This window comes from Setaria italica, chromosome VII (genome assembly GCF_000263155.2).
Source record: "Setaria italica strain Yugu1 chromosome VII, Setaria_italica_v2.0, whole genome shotgun sequence".
Classification (NCBI taxonomy): domain Eukaryota; kingdom Viridiplantae; phylum Streptophyta; class Magnoliopsida; order Poales; family Poaceae; genus Setaria; species Setaria italica.
Window position 1 is genome coordinate 18369999 of NC_028456.1, and position 27501 is coordinate 18397499.

The 27501-nt window shown below is 44.0% G+C and overlaps 4 protein-coding genes across 5 annotated transcripts; 2 read left to right on the forward strand and 2 right to left on the reverse strand.

Annotated features, from left to right (window-relative positions):
• Positions 1–435: 435 nt before the first annotated feature.
• LOC101777944 lies at positions 436–2061 on the reverse strand. The gene has a single exon (XM_022828515.1). It carries the CDS (start codon positions 2059–2061, stop codon positions 436–438), a length of 1626 nt encoding a protein of 541 aa, XP_022684250.1.
• Positions 2062–6036: 3975 nt separating this feature from the next.
• On the forward strand, positions 6037–8319 carry LOC101755200. Its single transcript, XM_004975399.4, has 2 exons — positions 6037–6630; positions 7259–8319. The coding sequence occupies exons 1-2, from the start codon at positions 6199–6201 to the stop codon at positions 8162–8164; spliced, it is 1338 nt and encodes a 445-aa protein (XP_004975456.1). The 5' UTR covers positions 6037–6198; the 3' UTR covers positions 8165–8319.
• A 183-nt stretch (positions 8320–8502) lies between these two features.
• Positions 8503–11737, reverse strand: LOC101755612 (trihelix transcription factor ASR3). Of its 2 annotated transcripts, none has more exons than XM_004975401.2 (3): positions 10583–11737; positions 10197–10238; positions 8503–9039 (listed from the first exon to the last, which is right to left on the reverse strand). In XM_004975401.2, exons 1-3 carry the CDS (start codon positions 11226–11228, stop codon positions 8747–8749), a joined length of 981 nt encoding a protein of 326 aa, XP_004975458.1. In that variant the 5' UTR covers positions 11229–11737; the 3' UTR covers positions 8503–8746. The 2 variants fall into 2 exon arrangements, with proteins under 2 accessions (XP_004975458.1, XP_004975457.1); XM_004975400.2 differs by having other exon boundaries at positions 8503–9042.
• Positions 11738–17493: 5756 nt separating this feature from the next.
• LOC101756294 (protein MHF1 homolog) lies at positions 17494–20430 on the forward strand. Its single transcript, XM_004975402.2, has 4 exons — positions 17494–17805; positions 17911–17982; positions 19673–19753; positions 19984–20430. The coding sequence occupies exons 1-4, from the start codon at positions 17643–17645 to the stop codon at positions 20112–20114; spliced, it is 447 nt and encodes a 148-aa protein (XP_004975459.1). The 5' UTR covers positions 17494–17642; the 3' UTR covers positions 20115–20430.
• The last annotated feature ends 7071 nt before the right edge of the window (positions 20431–27501 follow it).

The window sequence follows — 27501 nt, forward strand, 5'->3', positions numbered from 1 at the left end:
GGGACCAGCAGCCACTGAGCACGACGCTTTCGAGCACGGGGGCGTACATATCCCTCCCTCGCATATCTCCTGCAGGCTGGGGAGGTCGAGCATGCGGATGTGCTTCAGATTCTGGAATTTCTTCACTTGGCGTCCTCGGCGTGTGGTGACATCCCATGGGAGGACCTACTTGAGCCTGGGGCAGTTGTGCAAGTGTATGCTCCCCAGTGCTTTAAAATTGATCGCCAAATGCTGCAAGCTGTGAGGAGATCGGATGCCCAGATGGTCACCAGTTCGTAAAAGAAATAAGTGGCCCGGCTACCGTAGGAGTCAAACACGGCCTGTAACTTTGGGCATCTCTCCACACGGCACCATCTGAGATCGATACGCTGGCTTATTGATCTTGCTCGGTCTAAGCTCGAGAGCTTGGGGGTGACAGCAAGGATTCTCGAATTGTCATGCACGTGCAGGGAATGGATTACTTGTCCCATGGTACGTTGCATATCGTTCGATTCCCTTATCGCTCCCCATGTCGGTGAAGCTGATTCCTTCACCAACCTCGACATGGGAATATGAGGGTGCACGCCATGAGATGATCTCACCACAAGCCAAACTGACAGCCCCAGGAAGCTGAAGCAAGACATCACTGTAGCAACAAGCTTCGGTGACAGCAGCCTCGCTGCTGATGCTTTGCCCGTTAGAACTGCTGCGTGAAGGTGGTTTATACAGATATAGGTATAAGCTCCCAATTATCATTGAAACTGAAAACGAGCTGATAAACAAGGACTGAATGATCCTTACATCGCTTGCAATCACATAGCCATTGTAGTTTTCTTGTTGGATGCTGATCTGTGACGAATAGGTCACTGTTTCTTCCATTCCATGGGTGTCAGTGCATAGCACCTTCAGTTTTTGTTCCTTTCTTCTTTCCCACCACAGTATTCCACGCAGCTGCTTGCAACCCACCAGAAAGACTTTCTCGAGTCCTTGCACTTGCACAACCTCGTCGCTGAGGTCAACTTTTCTTATTGATGTGCCTGATAGGTTCAACTCCTCAAGCTCTGGCAATTCTCCACGCAACAAGAAATCCTTCAAATGTACACAACCTGCCAAAGAGATCTTGGAAAGTCTGGCTGCAACCTTTGGGCCAGATCCTGCATCCAAGCAGAAAGTTTCAAGTGATGGAGGTAGTCCTTCAGGGCAAACGTGCTCCAACCCGACACAACCATCTAGGACCAGAGTCTTCAGGCCAGTTGCCTTGGACAGGCTCGGCAAAACTTGTATGGTACTGTTTCCAGAAAGGTCAAGATGCTCCAACTTCACCATATCTGTGAATTCGTCCATTTCGCCCGTCGCCCAAGAGCAGGTCGGCTCGATTACTCGAAGCTTGTGAAGGTTCTGCAGTCGCCGCCATGCAAGATGGTTGTGCCAAATCCTTCCCTTCTTTATATGTATCTCCCTAATGTTTGCAGCCATTTGCTCTTCTGTTTCTGGGGGAAAATGCACTTCCCAATCTGTATTCCATACGTCTAGTACCCATAGCCTCAGAAAAATCTCCAATGCCTGTCTATCTTTCTCCTCCCCTTCTCCTGATTGGGGTGAATCCATGCAGCTATCCAGTCCAAGGAACCTTAAATTGTGACAGCAACGGAAAAGAGGTGACGAAAAGCTGAAGGAGCAACAGCATAATTTCAGTACACGGAGTTGGTCCGCTTGATGAAACATGTCATTAGGTAATAATGATGCCAATGGCTGAGCAGACCCACTTTGGGGTGCAATGAAAAGGGACGTTGTCCCTTGACCTGGCTGTGTCTTCATGTGCATATGAGGGTTGATGATACAAATCCAACGATTTGGAGGAGCATCAAATCTATCAGCCCACCCAGTCGACTGTTTAGTAGTAGGGTAGTCCTCTAGTCGTATCTCCCATGCTTTGTTGCTGTCCTGGCCTCCTCTTGCTATAATCCCATCGCAAACCCAGTAGTTGGAAGCATGGATTGCCCAATTGTAGTCCATGATCCTGCCGCCTAGATCATCCAATGTCAACAGATACAAAAGGCACTCTCTAGCTATCCCAGGCATGATGCCAAGGCCAAGCTTATGTGTGTACAAAGAGATTTCCTTCGCCTCTTCCCAGATTAAAAAGTTGCAATTAGAAACGACAGAGTCAATATAAATGTGTGATCTGTCTTTGATGAAAGAAGAGAACTACATCATTACTTCCATTGTGAAAGAGAACTAAACATCTGTATTGTAATAGGCATCCAAGCATCACTCTCGCGACTTCTCCTATCTCAGCTCTCGAACCTTCATCTACCATGCTGAAATCGTCATCCTCGTCTTGCCTATCAAAAACTGCCAGTGTACTTGTTGAGGAAGCTTAAGCTCAGCCGCGATTGCCCTCTGCAATTCTCTTCGGCTTTTCCATCTAGAGCAGTCAATATGGATGATCTTGTCGAATTTTTTTTTGTCAGAGATGGATGCTCCTCGTATGCTATAGCTCTAAGCACAGCAGAAGCACCCAGTCCATCCGGCCATCCATCGAAGTAGATGGCCTTGGATTCAGTATCACTTAAACTCACCATGTAGGGCATTATACTGCGTATCGCGTCTTTGACGCTAAGGTCTGCACCATTAATAAATTATTGTAGTTATTACTTGTAGCATAGCTGCATTATTAATTTATCTAACATTTGTAATTTTTGTTTAATTTACTTCTCTAGCAGTAGGGCAGATTAGTTTAACTGAAGAATCTGATGATCTATAAACTGTCTGAGTAGAGCTAGTGTCGATCTCCTAAATTAATTGCATATTAAAGAGGGTATTAGAACAGTAGGCCCATAGTCAATCACTGCATACTGATGGAGCAATCTTATTAATTGCACTCGACATTAAAAAAAATTGTGTACAAGATCAAGGTACTGAAAGCGCCATATTAATTTAAAAATCAAGAAATCTGAGAAAAATAAGAAAGCAAAGAAATTATCTAATTGTAATCAATAAAAAAGAAAAACATCTATGCAGCTTATTTTTTTGCAGGCTAGATGAGTAAGATGTAGAAAGGTGTTCTAAACAATGTAGTACGATTCTACAAGGTCTAACAAACTTGCGGTCGCAGAGGTCGGAAACAATTTCTTTTTTCTTGATAAACAAGGTCTAACTAACAAATAAGAGTGCTGAATAAAATGCAACTCTATAATTAGATCTAATATGAGTTCTTCCGTGTCCCCAACATGTGTCCTAAATGTGATGATGGCAATTTCATTCTAAAATTAGCTGTGCTATATTGCACTTGTTCTGCACACTTATTAAAGCAGAAATCAAAGTATCCATTACGGTTGCTCTCAGAGACAAAAAGAAAAAAAGGCAGATGAAGGCGTGACAAAAGAGAGGAGAAGATCTATACGATCGATTGTGGTGCGGGTCCAAACTATAGTGAAATATTCGCATTATTTCTTAGGACTATGCAACCAAATAATACTCAGTTTTCAATTCAAGGAGTATTGGTTGCAGGGCAATTTCAGCTAATTAAAGAGTTCGACAGGTTTGTCTATGATAGTGTAATGGAAGAATCCAGAATGCTTCCATTAGAGTTATGGTTCAGAACATATACGAGAGATATATAGGACTTGGGCCATAAGGCCATAAGGACAAAGATTTGCATCTATACACGTATACTACATACATTTACAGTTAACAGTCTATATGTTTTTTGAATCACATTTCAAACATTTATATTGATAATAAGAGTGACTCTTGGTCTATGTAGCGGAAACATGTAGCATGTATATATCTGCATGGAGGAAAACACAAACCACTTTCATCCCGGCATTCGTGGTGAAAAGCCCAAGCATTTCACGAATAAGCTTTAATTTACCAGAAGGCAATCACGAATAAGCTTTAATTTATCCGTAGGAAGGAAGGACCAGTGAACTCAAGAAGCTCTAACCCATCTCTGCAGCTCCAGATGGACCTCCACGCTGCTAAGTAACCTCCCATATGGGAACAGAGTTAGTCATGCATTCAGAATCAACATGTTTGATACATAGGGCCGGGGAATATCAACAGGGTTGTTTGGAGGGAAAAGGGCTACGATGATATTTTTTCCTACTCCAGTGTCATGTGGACAAAAGCTACGTATTTGCGGTGTACTACAAGCAAAATCAATGAGTCATTGTGGACAAAACACAACCTTATTGGTGTCTTGTTGAAAAAGTTCACTTCGTAACACTATAATTTTATTGTAAATTGTTAACATACCCTAAGAGATATTTTTTAGTGCTTTTACATTAAAAAAATGGATGTACAAAGCACAAGTAAAGAAAGTAAAATAAATAAACATGATTCGTGAAAATCACTACTACTGGCTAGTATTAGTTGTAGTAGTAATTAAAAGCGAGATTGATCAGCACCCTTCCATGTTACAATGATGTGCAGTTCTCCTAGAAAAAATAGACATGCCCTGTTCATGTTTCACTGGTTTCTTTAAAGGTAAACGAAAAACAGAACTTAAAAGTAACAAGAGACATATGTTAAGCAATGGTCGGTATTGCTAATGTTTTATTGATCTGCTTCCACTGAAATAGTGTCCATACCGGAAGACGACAAGTATTGGTTATTAGATGAGCCACATATGATGGAAAAGATGGGCAGCAGCCGTAAAGAGCGAATTTAAGCCTAGAATTCTGTTTTGAAGGGACCTAACTTATTTAATTTGAATTCTTTAAGCCTACTACACCACGATAATATATTCTCGTGTTTACAACACAATCTAGACTACCATAGAACCTGCCAAAAGATTGAATTGAACCATAAGCTCCATAGAGGTTAATGGGGTCCACTTTATCAACCGCCACTCATTGAATCACCCTCAAGCAGCGCAGCTGTGGTTATGGCGATGGCAGCCTGAAATAGTGGAACATTTCAACTCACATTTATAATGTTGTATGGATATATCAACCAATAAAGGGGAAATACAAACGTTATTGATGCATGAAGGACACAAACTCCAATTACAAAGTTGGCAAACAAAAGAAAAAACAATAAGCAGCCCCCTGATTGGTTAGCTAGATAATCCGAGCACGAGTTTCCCATTTCTTGTCTGACAGTTCAATCTGAGTACTACCTGAATTACTGATTACAGAAACATAACCAAAAAAAAAAGCAAAGACGATTACTTAGTCCACACATGATTTAAATACAGAGATTACAAAGAGCAACCAAAACAAAAGTTTGTTTAGTTCACACATGATTTAAGTAGCGCTAGGATTGACAGTAATCAGCTTGTATTTGTGCCGTTCAGAAGGGCTCCTGCCGTAATTAACTGAGCAACGCTATTAGAAAAAAAAAACCATGCTCTTAATCCCTTGCCGCAATTTAGAAGAAGAAAAAAAACTACGATAATATGCATATATGTTATGAAATATCAGTCGAGAAACCAAAGACGGAGATAACTTCTTCAATCCGTTCATCACGTACGAAGCGGGAGCACGAGGGGGAGGATACTCACATCCTCACCAGCGACCAAGCGGCAGTGGCCGTGGAGGTAACAATGGAGGCGGCGAAGGCAGTGGCTGGCTCGCTGCGACGCTGCCGCCGCGGACCAGCGCAGAGAGCGGCGGCGCCTGTCAAACCAATCGTCCGGAATCCGAACCACGGGCTTTCCTCTACTAGCTCCGTTATGGGCCTTGCCGTAAGCGCAAGCCCAATTAACATACTCTTTCAGCCGAAATCGAAGCCCACGACCGAAACCGACCACGCCTCCTCCCCCGCCGATCCCGCACACGCCACATCGCTGTCTCCATCTTCAGGCGGGTTTGGATGTCTAAAGTTTAGCTCTCCCGTTCGAAAACATGGCTAATGTATAGGACTATGTCACTTTTGCCATTTGTTTCCGTACCTTTTTCCTTTCTCTTCCATTTTATTTGTCTTTACACAAGCTATTAGCACCCATTAATTCCTCCCCATCAATTAATATTTTTTTTTTACTTTTTAAGGATAGGACAGCTCTCCATTTGGATACGCTAATGCACAAAATGCTAAACTCTCGGCCCCTAGCACTCGGATCCCCAACAGGCCCTTGCTCTCGAAGCGCCTAGGCCTAGCGCCCTCTCTCCTCGCCCGCGCCGTCTCCCAAACCCTCCGATCCCCACCCAACCCGCGCACCCGCAGCGAGAGCCGAGCCGAACCCTCGAGAAGCTTCCGTAAGCCGCGTCGTCGATGGCGGCCGAGGGGGGCGGCGGCGGAGGGCAGGAGGCGTTCGAGGCGCGGGTGAAGCGCCTCTTCGGGTCGCGCCTCTTCGACGCCGTCCCGGACTCCTCGTTCCCGGCGGCCTCCTGGTCCGTGGCCTCGGGGGACGTCGAGCGCCACCGCTGGGCGAAGCCGTCGGAGGCCCGGGACGCGGAGGAGGAGGCCGCGGGGGAGGCGGGGCGTGCCGACACGCCCTGCGCCTCCGCGTTCTACGACGCCAACGGCTGCCTCCGCGGCCGGAGGCGCAGGTCCAGGCAGGAGGAGTTCGAGGGGAACCTCGACGACCTGGATGAGGTCGAGGAGGAGGAGGAGGATGGGGGGAAGGGGAGGAAGGCGGCGGAGGAGGACGAGGAGGAGGGGGTTAGGGTTAACATCGGCCTCGACCCGACTCTGGATCGGGAGGTGAGGGAAATTATCTTCGGTCATCCATTTGATTTGGCCTGTTACTAGTGCCCCATAATAAGCTGTTCTTACGATGTCATAATTGATGCTTGACAGATTATTGCAATTAGGCTGTGAATTAAGATTAGGACCAAATCAACTTTCAATCTTCAGTCTATGTCTGCTTTAAAAAGCATTCTCACTTAGGATTTGTTGCCCCCTAACTAGGGTTCTGCATAATTTGAATAAAGAATAGGCAGAGAAAATCAGACCACCTTATTTCTCTGTTGTCATCATGGATGCATGTCCCGGTGAATTCACATATATGGTCTGTTTGGAAATAGGGTTTAGTACAAATATGAAATGAATCCTAACTAAAGTTTCTAGCCCCCCTCTTTCAACTGGCCCTTAATGATTTTTGCTAGACCATCAAGGGCATTTTTTTATTTGGAAGGGCTCTTTGTCTCAGTTCCATTTTGGTCATTAAGTTGTAGGTTGTAAATGATGAAGTGAGTTATTGACTAATTAGATATTGTAACTTAACTGGATTATTCTGAATGTTTCTTCGTGGCATATCATTATGACTTATCATCCCTATGGCCTGTGGTTTGTTTGTATTTGTAATCTTACCAGAGTTGCCTTTTTACAGGAAGAGGAGGACAAGTATGACAGAGAGGCCTTCGGACGAGAGGATGCTGCAGACCGTGTGTACATGCATGATATAATGGATGATGGCATAAACATGAGCATCAACAGTATAGTCCCTGACCTCCTTGATGATTCCATTGAAGAGGTGTACCGTTCCTCGAAAGATCCTCGAGCAGACATCAGGGCAGCATCTGCAAGACTCAGAGAAGACGATGGTTCTGCTAAAGATGGTGCCTCTCACTTTGCCGCTCGAGCCAAGGAGCTCCCTACTGCAGGAATGCAGATGAAGAAAGCTGTGGAGGATGTCAATGTAAAACCAATACTGAAGAGGAAGGAGGAGCAAGCCGATTTAAAACCAAGGAAACGTGTCAGGTTCGATGCTAGTGTTAAGGATCCAGAGTCAGATATGTTAGAACATGACGAAGATTCTCCAATGGTTCCTCAATCCATGGATGTAGTCACGGAAAAGGATAGCACGCCCACTCCATCTGAGTCTCCTGGGGTCCCTGACTACGTAAGGAACCCTTCAAAGTACACACGTTACACTCTGGATATACCAGAGTCTAATGATGCCTCTAACAGGAGAGCTCTTGCAGACCTGCATGATCTGTTAGGGAAATCAGATCCCAACAAGATACATTCTGAGACCCCTGTTGAGATTCCTAGCTCAGTCACGTTCATTCCCCGCAAGAAGTCAGTCGATGCGATGGCAGTGGACGAGGGTCCCAGAACTAGTGATTCCAACTCATCTGTAATTGGTATGGTGGCAGGAGCCTCTGATGAAACTGATCAATGCGAGATGGATGAAGATGACAGCAGAGCATCGGCAACACCACAGATGCCTACAAACTCAAAGTTGAGCTCCCGTCGTTACAGGTCAAGTAGAACTGAAGATAATGATGAGTGAAACTGATGCTAGCAGATTCCCTAGGCTGATGTTTGTTTTAAGAATTTTTCAAGTTTCAGATTTCCATATGTAAATCAGGATATATGTGTCTGTACCTTTACTTTGGTCTTATGATCTGAGCCAACCAGCTTTTATTTAGTTTAGTGTTGCTCGTATTCTCAATTGTTCTATAAAATTGCTTATACTGGGAACAACAGGGAATTATGCTGTTAGAAAATTTAACAATCTGTGCTGAAACAGTCGCTTTCATCCCTTGTGTCACTCAGATTGTCTAGCCAGAACCCTTTCATCAGTTTATTCTGCCTGCAGAAATCAGTTTAGAGGAAACACAGAGACCCTAGACAGTGTATCAGATATGCACTTCAATTCCTCTGCAGGATCCAGAGTCAGCAGAATATACAGTTTTGGGGCCATGGGGGCATACAGATACACATCCCATGGGCTAAAAAATAGGGCATCCCATTTGAGGTTTCTGACCAATTTCAGAACCAACCCACAAGAACAGCTGGACGCCAAGAACCTGTATAAATCTGTACATTCTTGCAGCGTTTTATTTACGGTGTTCAAGACACATGATGGTGGCTACAGCTTATCAGCAATTCTGAAGAGGGCATCAGCCACCTTGCCGAGCACACCAAGCAGGCTGCTCACCTGGTCCTTCCTCTGCTCCCTGTCCAGTCGGCTGTTGATGTTCTGCGCCTCCAGCTGCGCCGCCACCATCTGGCTGCTCCGGTCTAGGATCTCGACCAGCCGCCCCTGCAGGTCGGTGGTGGTGGCTCGTCCAGAGGCGTTGTCGTCGCTGCGCTGCCTCTTCTGCCCACACTGCGCTGGTGAGTCCTCAGTAATTTGCTCCAGCTGCTTTCTTTTCGATGTGCCTGCTGTTTGGAAACATGGATTGTTGTTAGGCATGAAACCTTAACTCCTCAAGCTTAAATTATACCGCCGTTGATTTCATCGGGTTGCATTGTTTGATAATAGTCTGAAACATTCAAGTGGACACTGAATTGGTTGATTATTTTTCTGTGTGTTAGAAGGGGACTAAGATAATCACTGTGAAGCGAAGACACTGAATACAAAGCAGCAGTCCTTACTGCTCTCCATAACTTGAGAAACGTTCAAATGATTTGAAAAGAGATGAGGATAATGGATGTTTCTTAATCAAATCTCCACGTGTCTATGCAGTAATTGGATTCAACAACCGATGATTCCCTATCTTCGTAGCAGATAAATCCAACAAAGAAAGATGACTCTGTAAGTAGCAACTGATAGCATCAGTTTCTTCCACTATTAGCTACAAAAAAGGACCCCAGTCAACACATTGCCTTTGTGGGCATCGATTCCCAGCCAGCACCACCCAATGTTGAAACAATTCTTTTTATCGTCGAGCAGTGCTGACTCGTGAGAAGGATTGTTGGTTCGCATAAAAAGAAAAAGAGTTAAGCTAGCGTTTCACAATCTTAGGATGCATGAGAAATCGACACGGGCAGTCTCATACTTTTGCTCTGATTGGACTTGCAGCATTTTCATGATATGCTAGGGCCTGTTTGGCTCCCACGTCTAAAGTTTAGCACGTGTCACGTCTAAAGTTTAGCACGTGTCACATCGGATGTTTGATACTAATTAGGAGTATTAAACATAGGCTAATTATAAAACTAATTGCACAGATGAAGTCTAATTCGCGAGACGAATCTACTAAGCCTAATTAATCCATGATTTGACAATGTGGTGCTACAGTAACCATTTGCTAATGATGGATTAATTAGCCTTAATAGATTCGTCCCGCGAATTAACCTAGGGATTCTGCAATTAGTTTTATAATTAGCTCATGTTTAATCCTCCTAATTAGCATCCGAACATCCGATGTGACACGGCTAAAGTTTAGCAACCGGTAACCAAACACCACAAGTCTCATGTATTGGTTTTAAATGGTAGGAAGTGAAGTGACGCAATGGTTTGTAAATTCTCTGTCCGTACTACGCTTTGGCTGATGAAATGCAAACCCATGGAACAGTAGGAAGTTTCTGCAGAGTACCTTGCTCGGAGCTCTCTTGCCTGGACGCATCAGTCGTCTTCTCTGCAAACGGAAAAGGAGCAATTGAAGCTAATATCAGCCAATTACAATTCGAGGTCAGGAACCCAAGAGAAAAGAGGAAATTTGTTGCTTGATTTCGAGCTTTATTCTGCCCTCAGCATGAACAAAAGCTCGAGAATTTTCACCTTCTTCAAACATTGGAATACGAACGCAGCAGCAGGAGAAGAGGGTTCACCAGACAACAGAGCAAGGCAAAGGAGATGGCAGGTAGCCCTATCTCAGAAAGCTCAGACACTTCCATGCAGGAAAGCAAGCAGCAAAGGGAACAAAAGGCTCGCCATGCGTCAGAAAAAGATCAGAGGAAGCAGCAAGGAAGAAGAGCTTACCGGAGATGGGCAAGGCCACCGGCGCCGGCGCCAGCGCCGGCGTCGCCATCGGCGTGGGGCTCGGCGTGGCCGCATCGTCTTCTTGATCATCCTCATCCTCAGACGACGAGAACAGCCCGGCCCCCTCGGCCCCGCGGGCACCACCGTCGAGCGCCGCCGCCACATCCTCCTTGCTCTCCACGTCCACCGCCACGGGGCGCGCCACCGCGGCCGCCGCCGCATTACCAGGGGCGCGCCCCTCGAGGATGTCGTACACCTCGCGGTCGAAGAACCCCGGGAGCCTCCTCTCCCGGCGCGCGTCGTTGCGCATGGCCCAGAACGAGGCCTCCTTCCTGGCCGCGAAGCCGCCGCGCTCCCACTCCCTGATCTTCTTGTAGTCGCCGGCGAGGTTGCTCCAGCGCTTGCGGCACTGCACGGGTCCGCGGTCCACGCCGTGGCGCCGGCAGTACTCCGCCACCGCCGCCCACTTGGTTGGCTCCGCGCCCTCGCCGCCTCCTCCCCTGGCCCGGCCCCGGCCGCGCCCGCGCCCGCTCCTCTCCACCACCCGCTTCCCCTCGATGAGCACCAGGATCTCCTGCCGCGTCCACCGCGGCAGCCGCGACCCGCGCCCGGTCCCCACGCCTCTAGCCTCGCCGGCGCTCGACATGGTCGCCCCGGCCGGCCCACGGCGAGCTCTCCTTGGCCCGCCGCCCGCCAAGAACCGGTGCAGCAAGCAACAGGGACGCAGGGCAGCAGGGAGGGAAGACAAGGGCGCTTGTCCGGTTGTCCCTCGACTCCAAAGCTGGGGATTAGGAGGGAGTGGACTTGATTAGGAGTGGGCTAATCAGGGTTAAGGGCTTTGATTAAGGGTTAGTGGTGGCTCCTCTCTGCTCTCTGATCTCATCCCAAAGACTATCGAGGAAACGCTTGGGGGTGGGGGGGTGTTGGGGGTTGGGGTTGGGGGTTGTTTTTGAAGTGGACCAAGGAAAAGGCACTGGGTGTGAGTGATTAGGAGAGGAGGGGGCTCGGAGATTAGAGAGAAGAATTAGCAAGTGGGGGCTCCAACAGCAACAGGGGTAGGGTAGGTGTTGGGGGGCTAGCTAACCTACCGTCTCGATTTCTCAGCAATAGGGAGAGGAACAGTGAGTGGGTACTGTTGTGATCTCATGCCTTTTTTTTTTTTGTGTGTGCGCGTGTGTGGATTTGTCGCTTGGGAGCATTTCTTTTATATATAGTTTTGTTTTCGTTGGTATCGTGGTTTAGCCAACAATTAGGGGCCTTTTTTTTATAGGAAAAACACTTTCAACGGCATCATCGAGGAGAAAAAAAAGATGTTTCTCTTCGATAATTATAAATATCCAAAATTTATAATTCCCAGCCATTTACTTTTCCATTTCACTGAAAATACTTGGATGTCTCCAGAAAATAAATTTCTATGCCTACAACCATATAACGCCTAATTGATGACTTTGAAGAAATGAGTAAATGACGGGTAGATTTTATAGTTGTACGTGATATATTTTTGGATCGCGAAGATTACCTGTAAAATCCCATCACCATTAAACGAAGCCCGCTGGTCGGTCCGACGCGAGCCGGAAATAAAGTGGTGCATATTCTATTTAGTGATGTCCAAATTAAAAAAAAATATAAATTGGTACGTACAAATTCTATTTAGAAACGGAGAGCCGTTTGGATTGGACGTGGTGGTGCCGCAATATTGTAGTGATTGTACATTGCTGTCAGTGCAACTAACCTCACATATATGTATTGAGATGCCGTCAGGTCTTGATCGCTTGCACAGCTGGAATTGCCAGCGGAGGGAAGGGAACGCGCCTTGCTCGGCTCGGAAGGATGACCGACCTCGCTGCGGATAAGGCAATCAGGGACGCGCCGTGCAACATGTCGCGTCGCTGTTGGGGACAACGTATATACAGCGCCACTTCTACGACTCCGCGTGCCTCCTCCTCCTCCCTCTTCTTTCCTTCGAAACAAATATAAATCTTTTGAGCATAATTAAGTCAGTGGCCGAGCCAGTTTATTTGGGTTTGATCGTTGAGTGTTCGACGGGAAGCTCATCACACTGAGGATCTGTTTACTTAAGCTGCAGATTTTAAAATTTTCTAAAAAACTGCTGCTGATCTTTTGGTTCTGAAAATCCAGCACTAGTTTTTGCTTATCTTTTGGTTCTGAAAATCCAGCACTAGTTTTTACGTGATGTGTTTAGCTTTTGAAGCTTAGAAAGCTACGGAAACCTCATAAATTGAGATTTCCAGGTATTCATATAAACTCAGCTTTTCTAAGCTTCTAACTTTTCTAAAGCTGTACGAGAAGTTTGTTATTCTGAGAAGCTGTTAGGAAGCTCAAACAAACATATCGTGACTACATCCTGTGATTTTGCTTCCGAGGAAAAGAAAATATAACGTGTGTTGTCATGTCCTACAAACGTGAATCATAAGTAGAGACGCATCTTTGTGCGATCAGACGATGAAGGATCAGAGACCAGCACTGGAGCAGACAAATGACAACCCAAAACCTCGCACGTGCTTATTGCTAATTAGATTAAGATCGATGGGCCACTTAATAAACCTTGGCGGGTTCCGTACACGCAAGATCGAGCCATGATCGGTTTGCGTCCGGGACGATGGATCGATGGGATGGATCGAATGGGCCATCGTTGGAGCGGTGGCGCGGCCGGGCTTTTCGCGCGTTGCTTCCGCCGGATTTCGTTTTTGTCCCATCAAATCGGCAGCTAGCCCGGTCCCGTTCCTTTCTAGGCAGGATCACTCCGCCCAGATTTTTAACAGGGACGGCTGGGTCGGGCAGTGGTCCCTGAAATCGGCTAGTAGGGTACACTGTATCTTTTTGGTACAATCTCCTTCAGCTTTCGTGCGTAGGGAAATGTGGAAACGACGACGCAAGTTGTAGGGGTGAAGGAAGGGAGTCTAAAATACGGAAAATGTGATCATTCGGGAGTTTTGAGCTAACAGGGATATAAGAGAATTTGTGGCTACTTTTTAGCTCAAGAAAACCACACTTTTTTCTTCTTCTGATAATTACTCTATTTTGCGACCCTCAATTATGTAATAAGTTAGGTATTTAACCTTAACTCCAAAAGCTTTACTCTTCCATCAACTATCAAAAGCCAAAACCATTCACTTTTCAACCTTGACCTGAATTAAGATTAGATATAGGTGATCATCAATCATGTGGCAGCGTGAAATTGTTTGAAATTTTAAAATTCACGGATGACTTTTAAAAACTCTAAATAAATTCTCATTTTACTATGGAGTATTTATAGAAAAAAAGAGATACTCTCCAAGGAACCCCTGCTTCACACATGAGTACTTTGGACCCTAAGCCAATTTGGTCTAGAGTAACTTAAGCTTTCATAAGCACGTGAAAATGATTTATTTAATTCTATATCCTACATTTTCTAGCTGGTAATACTTAATACGGTCATATAAACATAGTTAGGTTACAAATTAAATACTACATAGGGCATGATAATTTTTCCAATTTTTAAGGCCATTTACCATTTTTTTTAAAAAATCATCAGATACTAAAAGCATCGAGGCACTTTGGGACGTCAGCCAAAGCTTGCTGCGCTGCTCCTGTGCGGGAACTGCTGCGCTCCAGAGCTTGCTGCTGCTCTATGGCTGTTTTCCATTTGCGTTACAGCGTGGGAACCAAACAATCTTAGTTATCTGTTAGCTTGTAATGGATACCAGTGCTTTTTAATTACATTTACGTTTGCGTTACAACTTCTGACCAAACACCACCTAAATGTCCCCACGTCCCAGTCGCTTGAGCTGCTTGGCTTCATACTTGCAGCAATCGTGTGGCTTCACCCTGGCACATCAAATTGTAGACTACTAAAATTCTTCTAAAATAAGGAAATAAAGAACCAAAAAAATAATTGTTATGCAAGAATGACTATATAGAAGATGATGAGAAGGAAAAGAAAGGAAAGAAAAGAATGACGGGAAATCACGCAAGGACCGTCAAGGTCAGATGATGTACCCCGTATGGAAGGTGTGATTTGAGGCCATCTCTCCCACTTGTATAATTTCTTTGAGCGTAGCTTTCATGTCGACCTCCCCAACGGGCCGGGGACCCTAGCTCGTCTCCTTTGTGTGACCAAAGGGGCCACCGCCCTTTCAGCCACTGGAACAGATTACAACCCCTATGGTATGGACGTTTACAGATAGATTTGATGCTTACTTCCCCATAGGACAATAGGAGAGCCATGAATGGTAGATGTCTTGGTACTCCCCTCCCATGGAATGACCAACAGGATGCTGATGGGACCTCGATCATCAGCTTCTGAGAGGAGATAAGGTTGTTGGTAGATGATGGTATCACTCCAATGGCCAGTTACTAAGTGTTTTTTTTTTGCGAAGAGGTCAGTTACTCAGTTATGTTCACATGACGAAGGCCCTCATAATACCTTCTAACCTAGTTAACGAATCGATCACATTTACTCCTACCATCGATGCCCAAATTAGACTCGCTAAATAAGGAAGGCTAATAGATCCGACAATTATTGCAACCGTGCATGCATAATTAATTCTACTCGGTAATCCATCCGATGAAAAAAAGTTATTACGGGTATTTTGGACTTTTAGCATTGCTACTATCTTATTTAAAATTTTCTAAACGAATAGTCTTTGTGGGATGGAGGGAATTTTCTAAGCGATCAGTTTTTGTGGGACGGAGGGAGTAGCTTACTTTGGAGTAAAAGCACAGGAGTGACTAATTACTTCGCCAGGAGTACTTAACTGTTGATGAATTATTAAATCAAAGAGATGGTGTATGCATGCCATGTAAGGACGATGATTGTTTAATTTTCAGTCCTTGTCATGCTACTTGTTTTTAATGTTCTAAGAAAGGACCAAGATGTATCACTAATTAGCATCTCTCAATTTACAATTAGTGGTAACCTAGGCACATCTCCTGTGTACATAAAAAGGAAACATAAAAATGATATCATTACTAAAATTAGTATGTTTGAGAGGTAGTACTAATACCTTGTTATCTTAACACAAAATCTATATGGGACCGTTATGTTATGTTTTTGGATAAGCAAATAATTTACTCCTCCATCCACAATCCTGAAAGTACAAATTATTTACTACCCTCCCATCAATGTGGGACAAAAAAGAAATTCGCGGATACAAGTGGCACTTTGGAAGCATGCCATTGCCTGCCGCGCTGTGGCGTCACAAAGATTTGATTCCTGCTTGCTCACAATAACTAAGACAAGATTATGTTAATTATGCGAGTGCTTTAGGGATCATCCTACCTGCGCTCGTGTGTACCCCACAGAGCCCACGCCAAGGGGCAGGTGGAGATTAGCGTAGCCATCCATAGCAACAGAGAGGCGGTCTAAAGAATGGTGTAGGCATATGTGGGCCTGGCAACTCGTGGAATACTTGGTGAACAATCATTTCTATCTACAAAAAAGATGGATCTAAATTTTTAGTAGAAGAGCTGAGCCACTTGTGTACAATACAAGATATATTCTTGTTATCTATAAACTATAATATAAAAAGCTCTTCTTTGATTTCTTTTTTATAGAAAAAATAGAATGCTTGAGACAAAAACAAGGATTGTAGAATTATATGCAACCACTTCTCAATGTCTTTACAAAGACAATATTGGAAAATTTTGATGGGTCTCTGCTCATGCACCAAAATATTCTTCTAGCGTATGCTACTCCATCTTTTTCGTAAAAATGGCTACATAAACTGCATGCGACCGAATCAAAATTTGAAAGGCACAAAACAAAAAGTATTATATTTGAGCTTGAATCGAAGATGTGGATACACACACACAGTAGAGAAAAGGATGGGACTCTACTATACAACACAAGTATTTGTTAATACCTCCTTTTCTCCCTTTCATAAACAGTAGTGGCTTCCCTTTCGGTGCAAGAAGTAGTACCCTATCCACATTTGCATATTGATGTGCTCAAAATAAAAAGGGCACTGATCACCATGAACGTCCATACCACCACTATAGCTATATATATCCTATATCTGTGTGCCACATGAGAATCCCTATCGGCTCTGACGATGACATGACACCGCCTCGTCTTGTGTAAGGATGATGGCATGCTGATGTTCATCATCAGGGATAGGCTGATGGCTAATAGCGTATTATTGCTGCTGTTAAGTAGAGTTGCTGTGATCTACGTTTGATAAAACTGATGTGCATCAATTCAACTTAGATATTGGTCTCACATGATCACGGCTTCATGCATAGTATCATCATCCCATTATCTAACAAAATAGCCAGAAAAAAATATTTTTCTCAGTTCAGCTTAAATTAACGATGATATTTCTAGATAATGATGGGCACACCTATTTTCTAGATAATGATGATGGGTACACCTGAGGCCTACAGTTAAAGACCTAAAAGAAGAATATGCATGTAGTGGCCTTCTTTATTTTTCTTGCATGATTCTATGTTGCCTTTGGATAAATAATTGAGATTGCAATACGATATTGCATTAAAAAACAAGTTATTCCCTACCCTTGAAAGGAAAAAGGGAATTGTCCACTAGGAGCAGTTTTGACTGAATGTGTCCATGCTCCACCTCCTCCCCTCTGGATCAATGTTGTCTTGTATAGAAATGGAGTTGTTGGGAACAAATATAAATATACTACACAGGCAGTCAATTTGACACTTCCACAAAACAAATGATTATGTTTGTCAGCAATGCAAACAATTTCATCAGTATTATGTACATTCATCAGCGTTTGAAAGAGACAGGTGAACTTGTATTTCTGTATAAAGTTGAAAATTGTTAGGTATTTCGTCTAAAACAAGTGAGGATTGAGGGTCCTCTGGAAAGGAGTTGTCCAGTACAACGAGAAAAAAAGAAGAGAAAGAGCTCTGAGCTTATCTGGGCCCAATGCTAAGCCTTTGCTTCTTCTAAGCCCAAAAATCTCGTAGCCTACTGCACGGCCCAAACACCACCACGAAGCAGCCCAAGGGAAACACTGCAAATCGGCAAATCCCCCCAACTGCTCCAGCCGCCGCCATTGCTACTGCTTGTGGGGAGCTCCGCCCCTGGGACATGGACATGGATATGGACATTGAGACCCTCGCCGACGACGCCGACGTGGCGCTCGCCCGCGACAGCGGCGGCGAGGCCGAGCGTTACGAGGCCGCCGAGGCCGAGGCCGACCTCCTCCGTGACCGCCTCCGCCTCGCCGTCATCAGCATCGCCACCGCCGAAGGTAGCATAGCATCCTCTCGCGGATTCCTTCGTTCCGTGTCCCGGTGGCTCCTTGGGAGTTAGGGTCCGGTAAAATTTCTCATCTTGGGGTGCGCTGTCTGCGCAGGGAAGAAGGCGGGAATGACGGTCGCCGAGCCGGTTGTTGCCTGCATCGCCGATTTGGCATACAAGAGCGCAGGTTCTTCCCCCAGAACCCTACCTTCCCCTGCATTTGCTCCTGTTACCAGTAACCGCTTGTGCACGTTATCTTCTCTTCGGTTCCATTGCGCTGCGCGATTAACTCTTATTCTGAACCTCGCAGTATAATTTATCTCGAGCTGCTGCTTAGGCTGCCAAGTTGTCTGCTCCAGTAAAGTTAGTTTATGTAGGAAATGCAGTGCTTGGAGTAGACAAGAACTAGTTTCAGTATTTTGCAGATTGGTTGTCCAAACGAAAAATATGCTGAAGGAGTTGAGCGGTTCAGTTAGCGACTTACAGTATTCTCAATGGTCACCACACGTTTAGTAGAATATGGCTGGTGTTGGGGAAACATGAATGATTTCTTCTGGATGGCTGTAACTTTACATTATTCTCATGGTTTGCAACAAAGGAGGAGGATGCTCCACAATTTGAGTTTCTTGCCAAGTTAAAAGGAATACCTGCAAATCACCAATAGATAAATCATGCTAGCTGTTAGCAGCTAAGGATCAAGCTACAAGTGGAATAGGAACTTGAGACTTGATATTGAGAAAAAGAAATAGAATGGTGAACCTCCAGTGTAGAACATTCTTGCAATAGTTTATTTAGCCATTTGTTGAAGTTCAAGATGGAAACACTCCAAAATGCCAGACTGTCTTTTCTTCTTTGTTGACTTGGACTTGAAGGAGTGGATGAGCCTGAGAATTGCTGGCCGTTCCTCAAGCATCTCTAGTGTTGCAGTAGAACATACTGATGTGCCTTTGTTTGGCTCCTTCAATAAATGTCCTCTGACTCTAAAATAACTCCCAGGGATAATGTTACACAAAAATGGCATTCTGATTTTGCTTCCTCCAGAGGTGCTTTTTTTTTTCTGGAGTAATCTGACTTGCCTCCACAGCCGCCTTTCTTCATCAATAGCATTACTAGCATCAGCACCAGTTTGTGCACTAAGGGATTGTGATCCCACTTGCCATCTCTAATCTCTATAGCAAAAGGCAGGGAAATGATTCAATCCTGAATCACCTGATACTCTAGATAGGGTGATGTTCCCATCTCTGATACTGGTTTCAGAAATTGGACCCAAAACGCCCAAATCCATTGCATTATAGCTATTATCTTATCGCTTTCGAGCTTGTCTATCAACATACAGTATACTTGTTCAATGTGAAACCTGCTCGTGTGGACAGAACACACCTGTTTAACCATAACCCATGTGCCCATCTACTGCAGTAACACACACTGACAGTTCTGAGTTTTCACTCATCAATGAGTCCAGTTACGTCAAAGCTATATCGCCCCACATCTTGTCTGCAAAGTGCAAACTTCAGAATCATAGTATTGGATTGACACACTATATCCAGATAAAAAGTGATAGTTGAGCACATAGATCTTTTATCTGAGGTCTCTTGCAGCGAAAATGTTTGATTTACCAGAAAATATTGAGTGCATAACTATAGTGTTGGTGAAGCAGATGCATAGGGTTGATGCAGAAGTGCATCTAATTGAAAAACAACACATCTGAAGCATGGCACTTACTGGCTAAGTGGCTACTGTAAATTGCCTTGCTTCTGTTCCTTTTAGAGAGAAATGAAAAACAACACATCTGAAGCATGGCACTCTGGCTCTAGTTAAATTTGTACCTGTGGGAACTATATGGGTATTCCAGTTTACATCTTCTGTGCACTGTGCAGAGCAGCTGGCTAAGGATGCAGAGTTGTTTGCACAGCATGCTGGTCGCAAGTCCATCAAGATGGATGATGTCATACTCACAGGTACTTGACAGTATCCTGTTCTGCTGATTCAGGAATAAACGAGAAAAAAAATGTCTGGCTTCATAAAAGTACGTCTTGTTCAGTTTAGGCTTGTTTGAACTAGCTTTCTGCTCTCTTTTCCAAGTAGTCCATCTAACTAGCTGCTTATTAATGGTATCTGTAGAAAATTGGCCCTCATTCTGGCCCTCTCAGTAAACTTTTCCAATGCAATCTTTGGTGTATAACTGCAGCTCACAGGAATGAGCATCTTATGGGCCTTCTGCGGACCTTCGCTCAAGAACTGAAGGGAAAGGAGCCTGCAAGCAGCGAGAGGAAGCGAAAAAAGTCGTCGAAGAAGGATGAGAGGGTAATAGACGTCTGAATTCAGATATCCGTTATGTTGGCTAAAGAGGAAGGCAGCACAAGCGCTCAAACTACCCACCTGTTCTGCATTTGGCACTCTTGGATACGGCTCATAGCTGCGTGCAATTCCCAGAACTGACTTATATTGTACATACTGTTGTAATTGTTCATCCTATACAGTTTCTGGCACTTTGCCGCGTTCTCAGCTGAACGAGTGGACATAAGCAAATTAATGTCATCACCTTAGGCCCAATCTGCATTGCTGGGCCTGAATCCCGGCCTTAACCATGAAAGCAAACGAATGCACTGACTACTGAGACGTATTTACATTTTCACTTCGTTTTCGGCTCATTTTCCATTTCAGTTCCAATCTCCATTTCAATAAATTTAAAAACATACGTGAAAAAACGTACAAAAATAGGAACATAAATTCCTTTTTAACAAATGTCTTATTAATGAACCGGCACCCACAGTGCCTGTCAAGAAAGTAACCCTGGAAGGCTACCTAAACGGGGGAAAACAAAAGAAAAAACGACACCAGCCAACAACAGCACGCACAACTCATCCACCCCGCTCCTGGTCAACTTCATTCTTAAGTTTTATAAAAAAAAAAACTTCATTCTTAAGTTGAATATACGTAGGCTCAAAAAAAAGTTGAATATACGTGCCTTGTTTTTTATGGAATTTTTTTAAAGATTCCGATTCACCTCACCCCGGTCGCCTGCTCGATCAATAAAAAAAATTTGGCATTAGAACCTCAATACAATTTTCTTCGTACGTGGTTCTTTCATAATCCACACGATAGTACCCGCGAAAAAAAAAATAATCCACACGATAGAAGCAAACCTGTCTCTTAAGCTGCGAGGACTAGAATGTAGATATGGGAATCGATGGGATGAAACCGTGAGCCATGGGTGCGCAACTAACCCGCTCCGATGCAATTTTTAAGACATGCATAGTACATTTTTCATTAAGAAGAAGAGAATTACAACGATGCAACTTTAGGAGAGACTTCAAAACGCAGAGTTACAAGAACCACCACCTGCGACCAACAACAGAAGCATAACAATACTAAAAGAAAATTACAACACCGTCACCACCCTAAACGCGACCTAAGACGACCGAAACATGCAGGAGATAAGTACACCAAGCCAAGGACATGTTTTTTGGCCAAAGAACCCAAGGACAAGGAGAATTTTATACATACTCTGCGTATTCTAATACGAATATCATAATCATACAAGCCAAAGAACCCAATGTGAATATTCCAATCAAGACCCTTAATCATATATAGACAAATACTCCACTCTAATATATTTATATTCAGCCCTCAAACAAGCAACCCAAACACTTGGATAAAGAAAAAGAAAAAATACCTTACAACCTTACGGTACACTGCTCGATGAGCTAATTGCAGGTGGTACGCTAGTACTATGCTTTAGGTGGCTCAGAGAGTATGCGATACTTTTTAGGCTCCGGTGATCTGCGAACTCCTCCAATGTCTTCGTTCCATGTTGTGTCGACTCCTTTTTATAGTGGAGCGAGGAGCACTGCCTCCTTTGTTGATCCTTATCTATGAAGCATGGATCTAACTGGGATTGACTGGAGCTGTTGGATTCTTTGCATATTCTAGTATTGCACTGCGCATGGACTCAGGCCTTTGGATGGCACAGGTTCCTGAGGCTGCACAAAATTCTTCAGCGGTGTTCTTGGATTCTTTACTTCAACGGCATTCTTTGCTTCTTTGACAGATCACATCCAAATCTGCACCTAGTAAAAATTTTAGTAGTCACTGCATGAATATCTCTTCCTGACAAAAAAGCAAAAAATGTCGCTGAAGTAAAGAAGCTTCTAGCAAAGAAGCAAAGAATGCCGTTGAAGCAAAGAATCCAAGAACACCGCTGAAGAAGTTTGTGCAGCCTCAGGAACCTGTGCCATCCAAAGGCCTGAGTCCATGCGCAGTGCAATACTAGAATATGCAAGGAATCCAACAGCTCCAGTCAAGTCCCAGTTAGACCCATGCTTCAAAGATAAGGATCAACGAAAGAAGCAGTGATCCTCGCTCCATTATAAAAGAAGTCGACAAAGCATAGAACCAGGGCCGGCTCTGGGGCCATGCAACGGAGGCGACGGCCGAGGGCCCACAGGAGAAGGGGGCCCAACAGCCAGTATCAACAGAAGGCCCCACAAACGCCGCAGTCCTGTCCTGTGCGTGCGATCGCAGGACACCGCCGCCGCGTGAGGCAATCGAGTAGACGTCGGGACTCTGGAGGGGACACGAATCGTCAATTTTCATCATTGGCTCCTCGCCTGGCCCATGGCCACCGCCCGCCGGACATCTCGGCATTGTCCGGTCTGCGTGCCCTGGTGCCCCCCTCGCGGCGCCAGTCGCCACTCGCCCAAGTGCCCAACGTCCGCTCCCAGTCCGGCAGTCCCACAACATTTGATCAACAAATAGGTGCACAAATCAACAAAAAAAAAAAGGTAAACATGCCATCAAAAAATGGAAACCGGCAACAACATCATGCCATCAGCAAAGATTCTCCCATTAGAACAGAAACATATAAAAAATAACAACTTTTGATCCTACATAGAACCCACAATCTGATTTCCCATCATGGCACATTAGAACAAAAATAACTTAAATCATTTCCCATAATCTGTTTTAATTATCAAATAGAACCCACATTTGATATGCCTAGCAAAAAAAACTGCCATACTCAATTGTTTGGCTAAGGTAAGACTATAAAAAATGACAAAGACTTCAAATCAAGCAAAAGGAGTTAACTAAGTGCTCAACAACCGCTGTAAGGAGAAACACACGAGTGCAAACAATCACTAATAGAATACAGCAAGATTAAGTGCTCAGAGCAAGATTAAGGAACAATACACAAATTTGAGCAGACCTGCTAGAAGCCGAGAACTTGATGAACTCTAGGTTGTAGCTGACGACCAGTCCCCTGCAGCTAGTGGCTTGCTGCTGAAATCGAATGGCACAAATAAAAAAAAATACTGTTGCAGTTCTCAACGGGAACTAAACACTCTCTGTTGCATGTAGGCGTGGACAAAATATTTAGCATTTTTTATGGCTGTTAGCACACCAAGCTGTAAACCGTAAGTGTACGGACTGTAAACCGTAAGTGTACGGATCTAACACACCAAGCTGTAAACTGTAAGTGTACGGACTGTAAACCGTAAGTGTACGGATCAGTTGTATCTCTTTCTTCTTCCAAGGTTTATCAATCCGTGAAACTTATAGCACAAGATCTATTTTAACTAGCATTGTTAGTATGGACTTAGTGTTGATGGTGATTTAGATCCAATCTACTAAGCATATACAGATAGATAACAGATGGAGCAGAGATAACCAATCTAGAGCAACCTAAACTATGCATATGTTGTAATTCCGAGCATAAATAGTAAAGCAACACAAATATGATCCTAGTAAAAAAGCATCCTTAAATCTACACCTCCGGTCTGGATCTCGAAACCCCTCACCTTATACAAGAAAGATACCGTCACGATCACGTCTATCAGCGCAAGCAGGTTAAGGGCACCATCAAGAGAACGTGTCATATTCATCAGTAGATCAGGCATGCAAATCCAGTCACCACGACCACAAGAACATTCTAAACAATTTATCATCGATTCATAGATTGAAAAGCAAGCAAACATGATAAAACATAAAACCATCAAAGAAGATACTTACATCGCTAAGAACATAAACACATCTATTATTTCACCATGAATAATTGTACATCAAAAATTACCACTGGGATCCTACCTTGATCTTGATGACTCCTAGCTTCAGAACTCCAGCGTGATCTTCCTCGTAGAGTGATCACGCTGGCAGAGGTTCGCCTACGCTAACCCTCGACAACTGCACGGCCCTTGACTTTCCGAAGATTTGTCCCTCAAGCTCCTTCTGCTCTCTTCTGCTTCACGTCGAGTACGTCGTCTTGGATATGGGGCTCGGTGGATTTTTGAGGTACTTATAGTTCAAAGAGCGCGTGGTAAAACTTGGAAGGCGAGGGGGCGAAGGAAACCCCAGGCCAATCGGCCTGGGCCTTCCTTGGCCCTGGCGTCTTACTTCATCTCCAAATCTTTTTAGATGGTCAGGAGTCTTGTTTTATTTTTACTTGCATGTGGGTCTGGCATGTCGGTAGCTTCGGGATGAGATTGACCTTCAATAACTTTCCAAATCTCCGCTTGATTTTCTTTGGTCCTGAAGTCATTCTTGCCATATCTTCACAAACTTATCTCTTAAGTCATCTCGGAGAATTGCTTGCAAAAGATGGGCGTCGGAGGGCTCTAGAAGACCCTAGGCCGCTCCTCTGGGCCAATTGGCCCAAGCCCTTCCTGAGCCCGTTGGCCTTCGTCTTCGTCTAGTTCGATGCTCGTTCAGTGCTTTATCCAAAATTATGCTTTTAGGTCCAATTCCCTACAAAAATAGAACATCCTCTAAAATATGTTACACATGTGAAAATGACCGATTTATTAGGTGTGATCAATAGTTTAGGTATTAAATTCATGTCATTATTAAAGATAAACAGGGGTAAAAATATGTCAATAACGAGCGTCAATAAGCACACAGTTCCAAACTGATTCTCACTCTGCTCCTCCCACTTCACCTAGCCTCGGTACAGGTCCAAACGCGGCATAACAAAACTGTATAATAGAAAACAAAATAAAAACATGAATAACGGGAAGGTGCCAAACAAATATCTGATCAACTCAAATCAAATTGGCTCACAAATATTTGATATAACTAAAATGTAAATGAATTACAAGCAAAAAGAAATTTCCTAGCAAAATGATCACAAATTTGATGCAATTTTCTTCATGCCCCAGATAAGCAGAGATGCTCAAATATAAAACAGTATATGCATAAAGGTAGAAATTTTACCCAGCATAATTCACATTCATAAGTCAGCACATGTAATGCATGACAAACTACTAGCTACCACAATTCTGCTGTGCCTACATGGCCTAAATATGAGATATGCAGCATGCCAAATAATAGCAAAACCTAAAGGAAGAAAATAAACACACAATATAGATTCATACATTCTTGAAATGCTAAACAAGAAGCCTATTTGGCTTGGAGGATCGATCAGTCCATCCAGGATGCAGCTGCTCCGGACAGTGTCTTAAGGTACTTCTCTGTCAGATCACATAAGCATGAGAAAGTACTAGCTTTCTTAGTTAAACTAGACAGCACTGTGATGGACTTCATCGTTTACGACCAAACCAAACAGACTGGCTAGGCTCAATGCAGGTTTCGGATGATTCTGCATCAGCATGTAACATAAACCAAATGGGTCGAAGATCTCTAGACCTGTGAGTATCGAATTGTTATTGAGTGTCTAAACTATAGGGTGAGTAACACTAGACATAAAAGATAACTAATTCTGTTGAACCGAAAAGAAAACCCATAATATCTGATTACTGTCATGTTTATATCACTAGATCAATACACATGTAGGTTATCATACTGCTAGATTTGTCTGGGCACAAATATACAAAGAAGATACAAATTGATAGATAAGGAACATAGGAAACTGCTATGAGAATAGAAACAAATTGCACGTAAGAAACAACAAAGACATGTCATATGAGAAAAGACTTAAAATGCAGCTGAGAAACCAATGCATCCCATAATTGACCACACCTCCAAATCACAACAGAAAAAGGAACCCAATTGAGAGGGGAGGGGAAGGAAAAGGAGATCGGACCTTAGGTAAGGTTTGACGAGTCCAAACGAGGAGGAGCTACGACTGCAAACCTCCTGTTTGGACCTCCTACTTGAACATGGAAAAAAGGAGATTGGGGGGATGAACAAAACTAAGAAATAAGAGCATCTCTAACAGTTTGGCAAATGCCTTCCCCATCCATAATTTTTTGGCAAATTGAGGAAAAACCCTCTCCAACAGTTTGTATCCCAATTCCCCATCTTTTTCAAATTGGCATATCTCCCTGTCTTGCGCACAAATATACGCACGGGTTCTGTGCTTGGCATCGATCTTTCTCTGTGCCACCGCCTCCTTCCCACGTGCGCGAAGACTTTCTTCCCGTCTCCTTCCTGCACGAAAATATTGTTCCCGTTGCCGGTCTTCATCTTTTCCTCGACGCGAAGCCCAGATCATCGACGACGACGGCTGCGTGCTAGGGTTCAGGTATGATCTTCCCTCTATTTCCCATCGCCGATCTTGATCCTTCATCCACGACAGTGGCTGCGCGCTAGGGTTCTCGCTAGGATTGATCCACGTCATCGGTTGCTAGGGTTCTATAGGGCCTGCTGGGCCACTGCTAGGTGCTACTGCCTGCCTCCGCTAGGATGAAAGGCTGGTGTTGCCTGCTTTCTGTCATTGCATTTGTCATATATGTTGAAATACAATTTAGTTCAGTTCAGTTCTGTGATGTTCGTCAGATACCCAAATGTTTCTTCGTGCTTGAATTCTGATACAACCAGCATATATATTCTTTCAAAAAGATTGCCAGGACGTGCATGATAGTGTTGTCGTGCATGCTACTGTACGCTGCTACCTGCTGCTCGTGGCTACCAAATGGTATTGTTGTCTGCTGAATCATCGCATTTGTCATTTTTTTTTGTAGATTCATTCAAATGGAAGGCGGTGGATTCTGGATGAACATGATCAATGGAGATGCCGCTGCTGTTGCTGGTTTGGACGACCTCACCTTTTCGATGACACAAGGCACTCAGGATATTTATGACTTTTCTTTTGAAGTTCAACAAGAAGATGTGAAAGTGCAGCCAACTCAAGGTACTGAACGCCCTCGCAGTACAAAGGGTTTGTGTAAGAGGACAAAAAATTTTGATTCGAAGGAGGATCTAGTTGTATGCTCAGCTTGGTTGAATGTTAGCAAAGATCCCATTCACGGGGCCAATCAATCTCGTTCCACGTTTTGGAGTAGAGTTCATACTTTTTTTGAGAAAAACAAGACAACTGCAGCTGTCAGGACAGAGAGTTCCATTATGCATAGGTGGCTGACAATTCAGTTTCAGGTGAACAAGTATTGTTCATGCTACGAGGCGATTGAGCGTAGGAATCAAAATGGATTAACTATCCAAGACAAGGTTTGATTTCCACGTTGGATCATTTTTTTTTGTATTTGGTTCATTTGAAAAGATATATACATTGACAGTTAACATGTACAGATTTCAGACGTATGCGAGATGTACAAGGAATTAGACAAGGACAAGAAGACATTTACTCTTATACATTGTTGGAAGAAATTGAAGGAACAAGACAAGTGGAAAGCCAAGAGGGTGGAACTGGCCGAGCAGGAGAAGCGAGCAAGCAAGAAAAAACAGAAGGTTAACATGGACTCGACGCCAAGGAATGTAGAAGCCACAAACACTGAAGATGTCATAGAGATTGCAG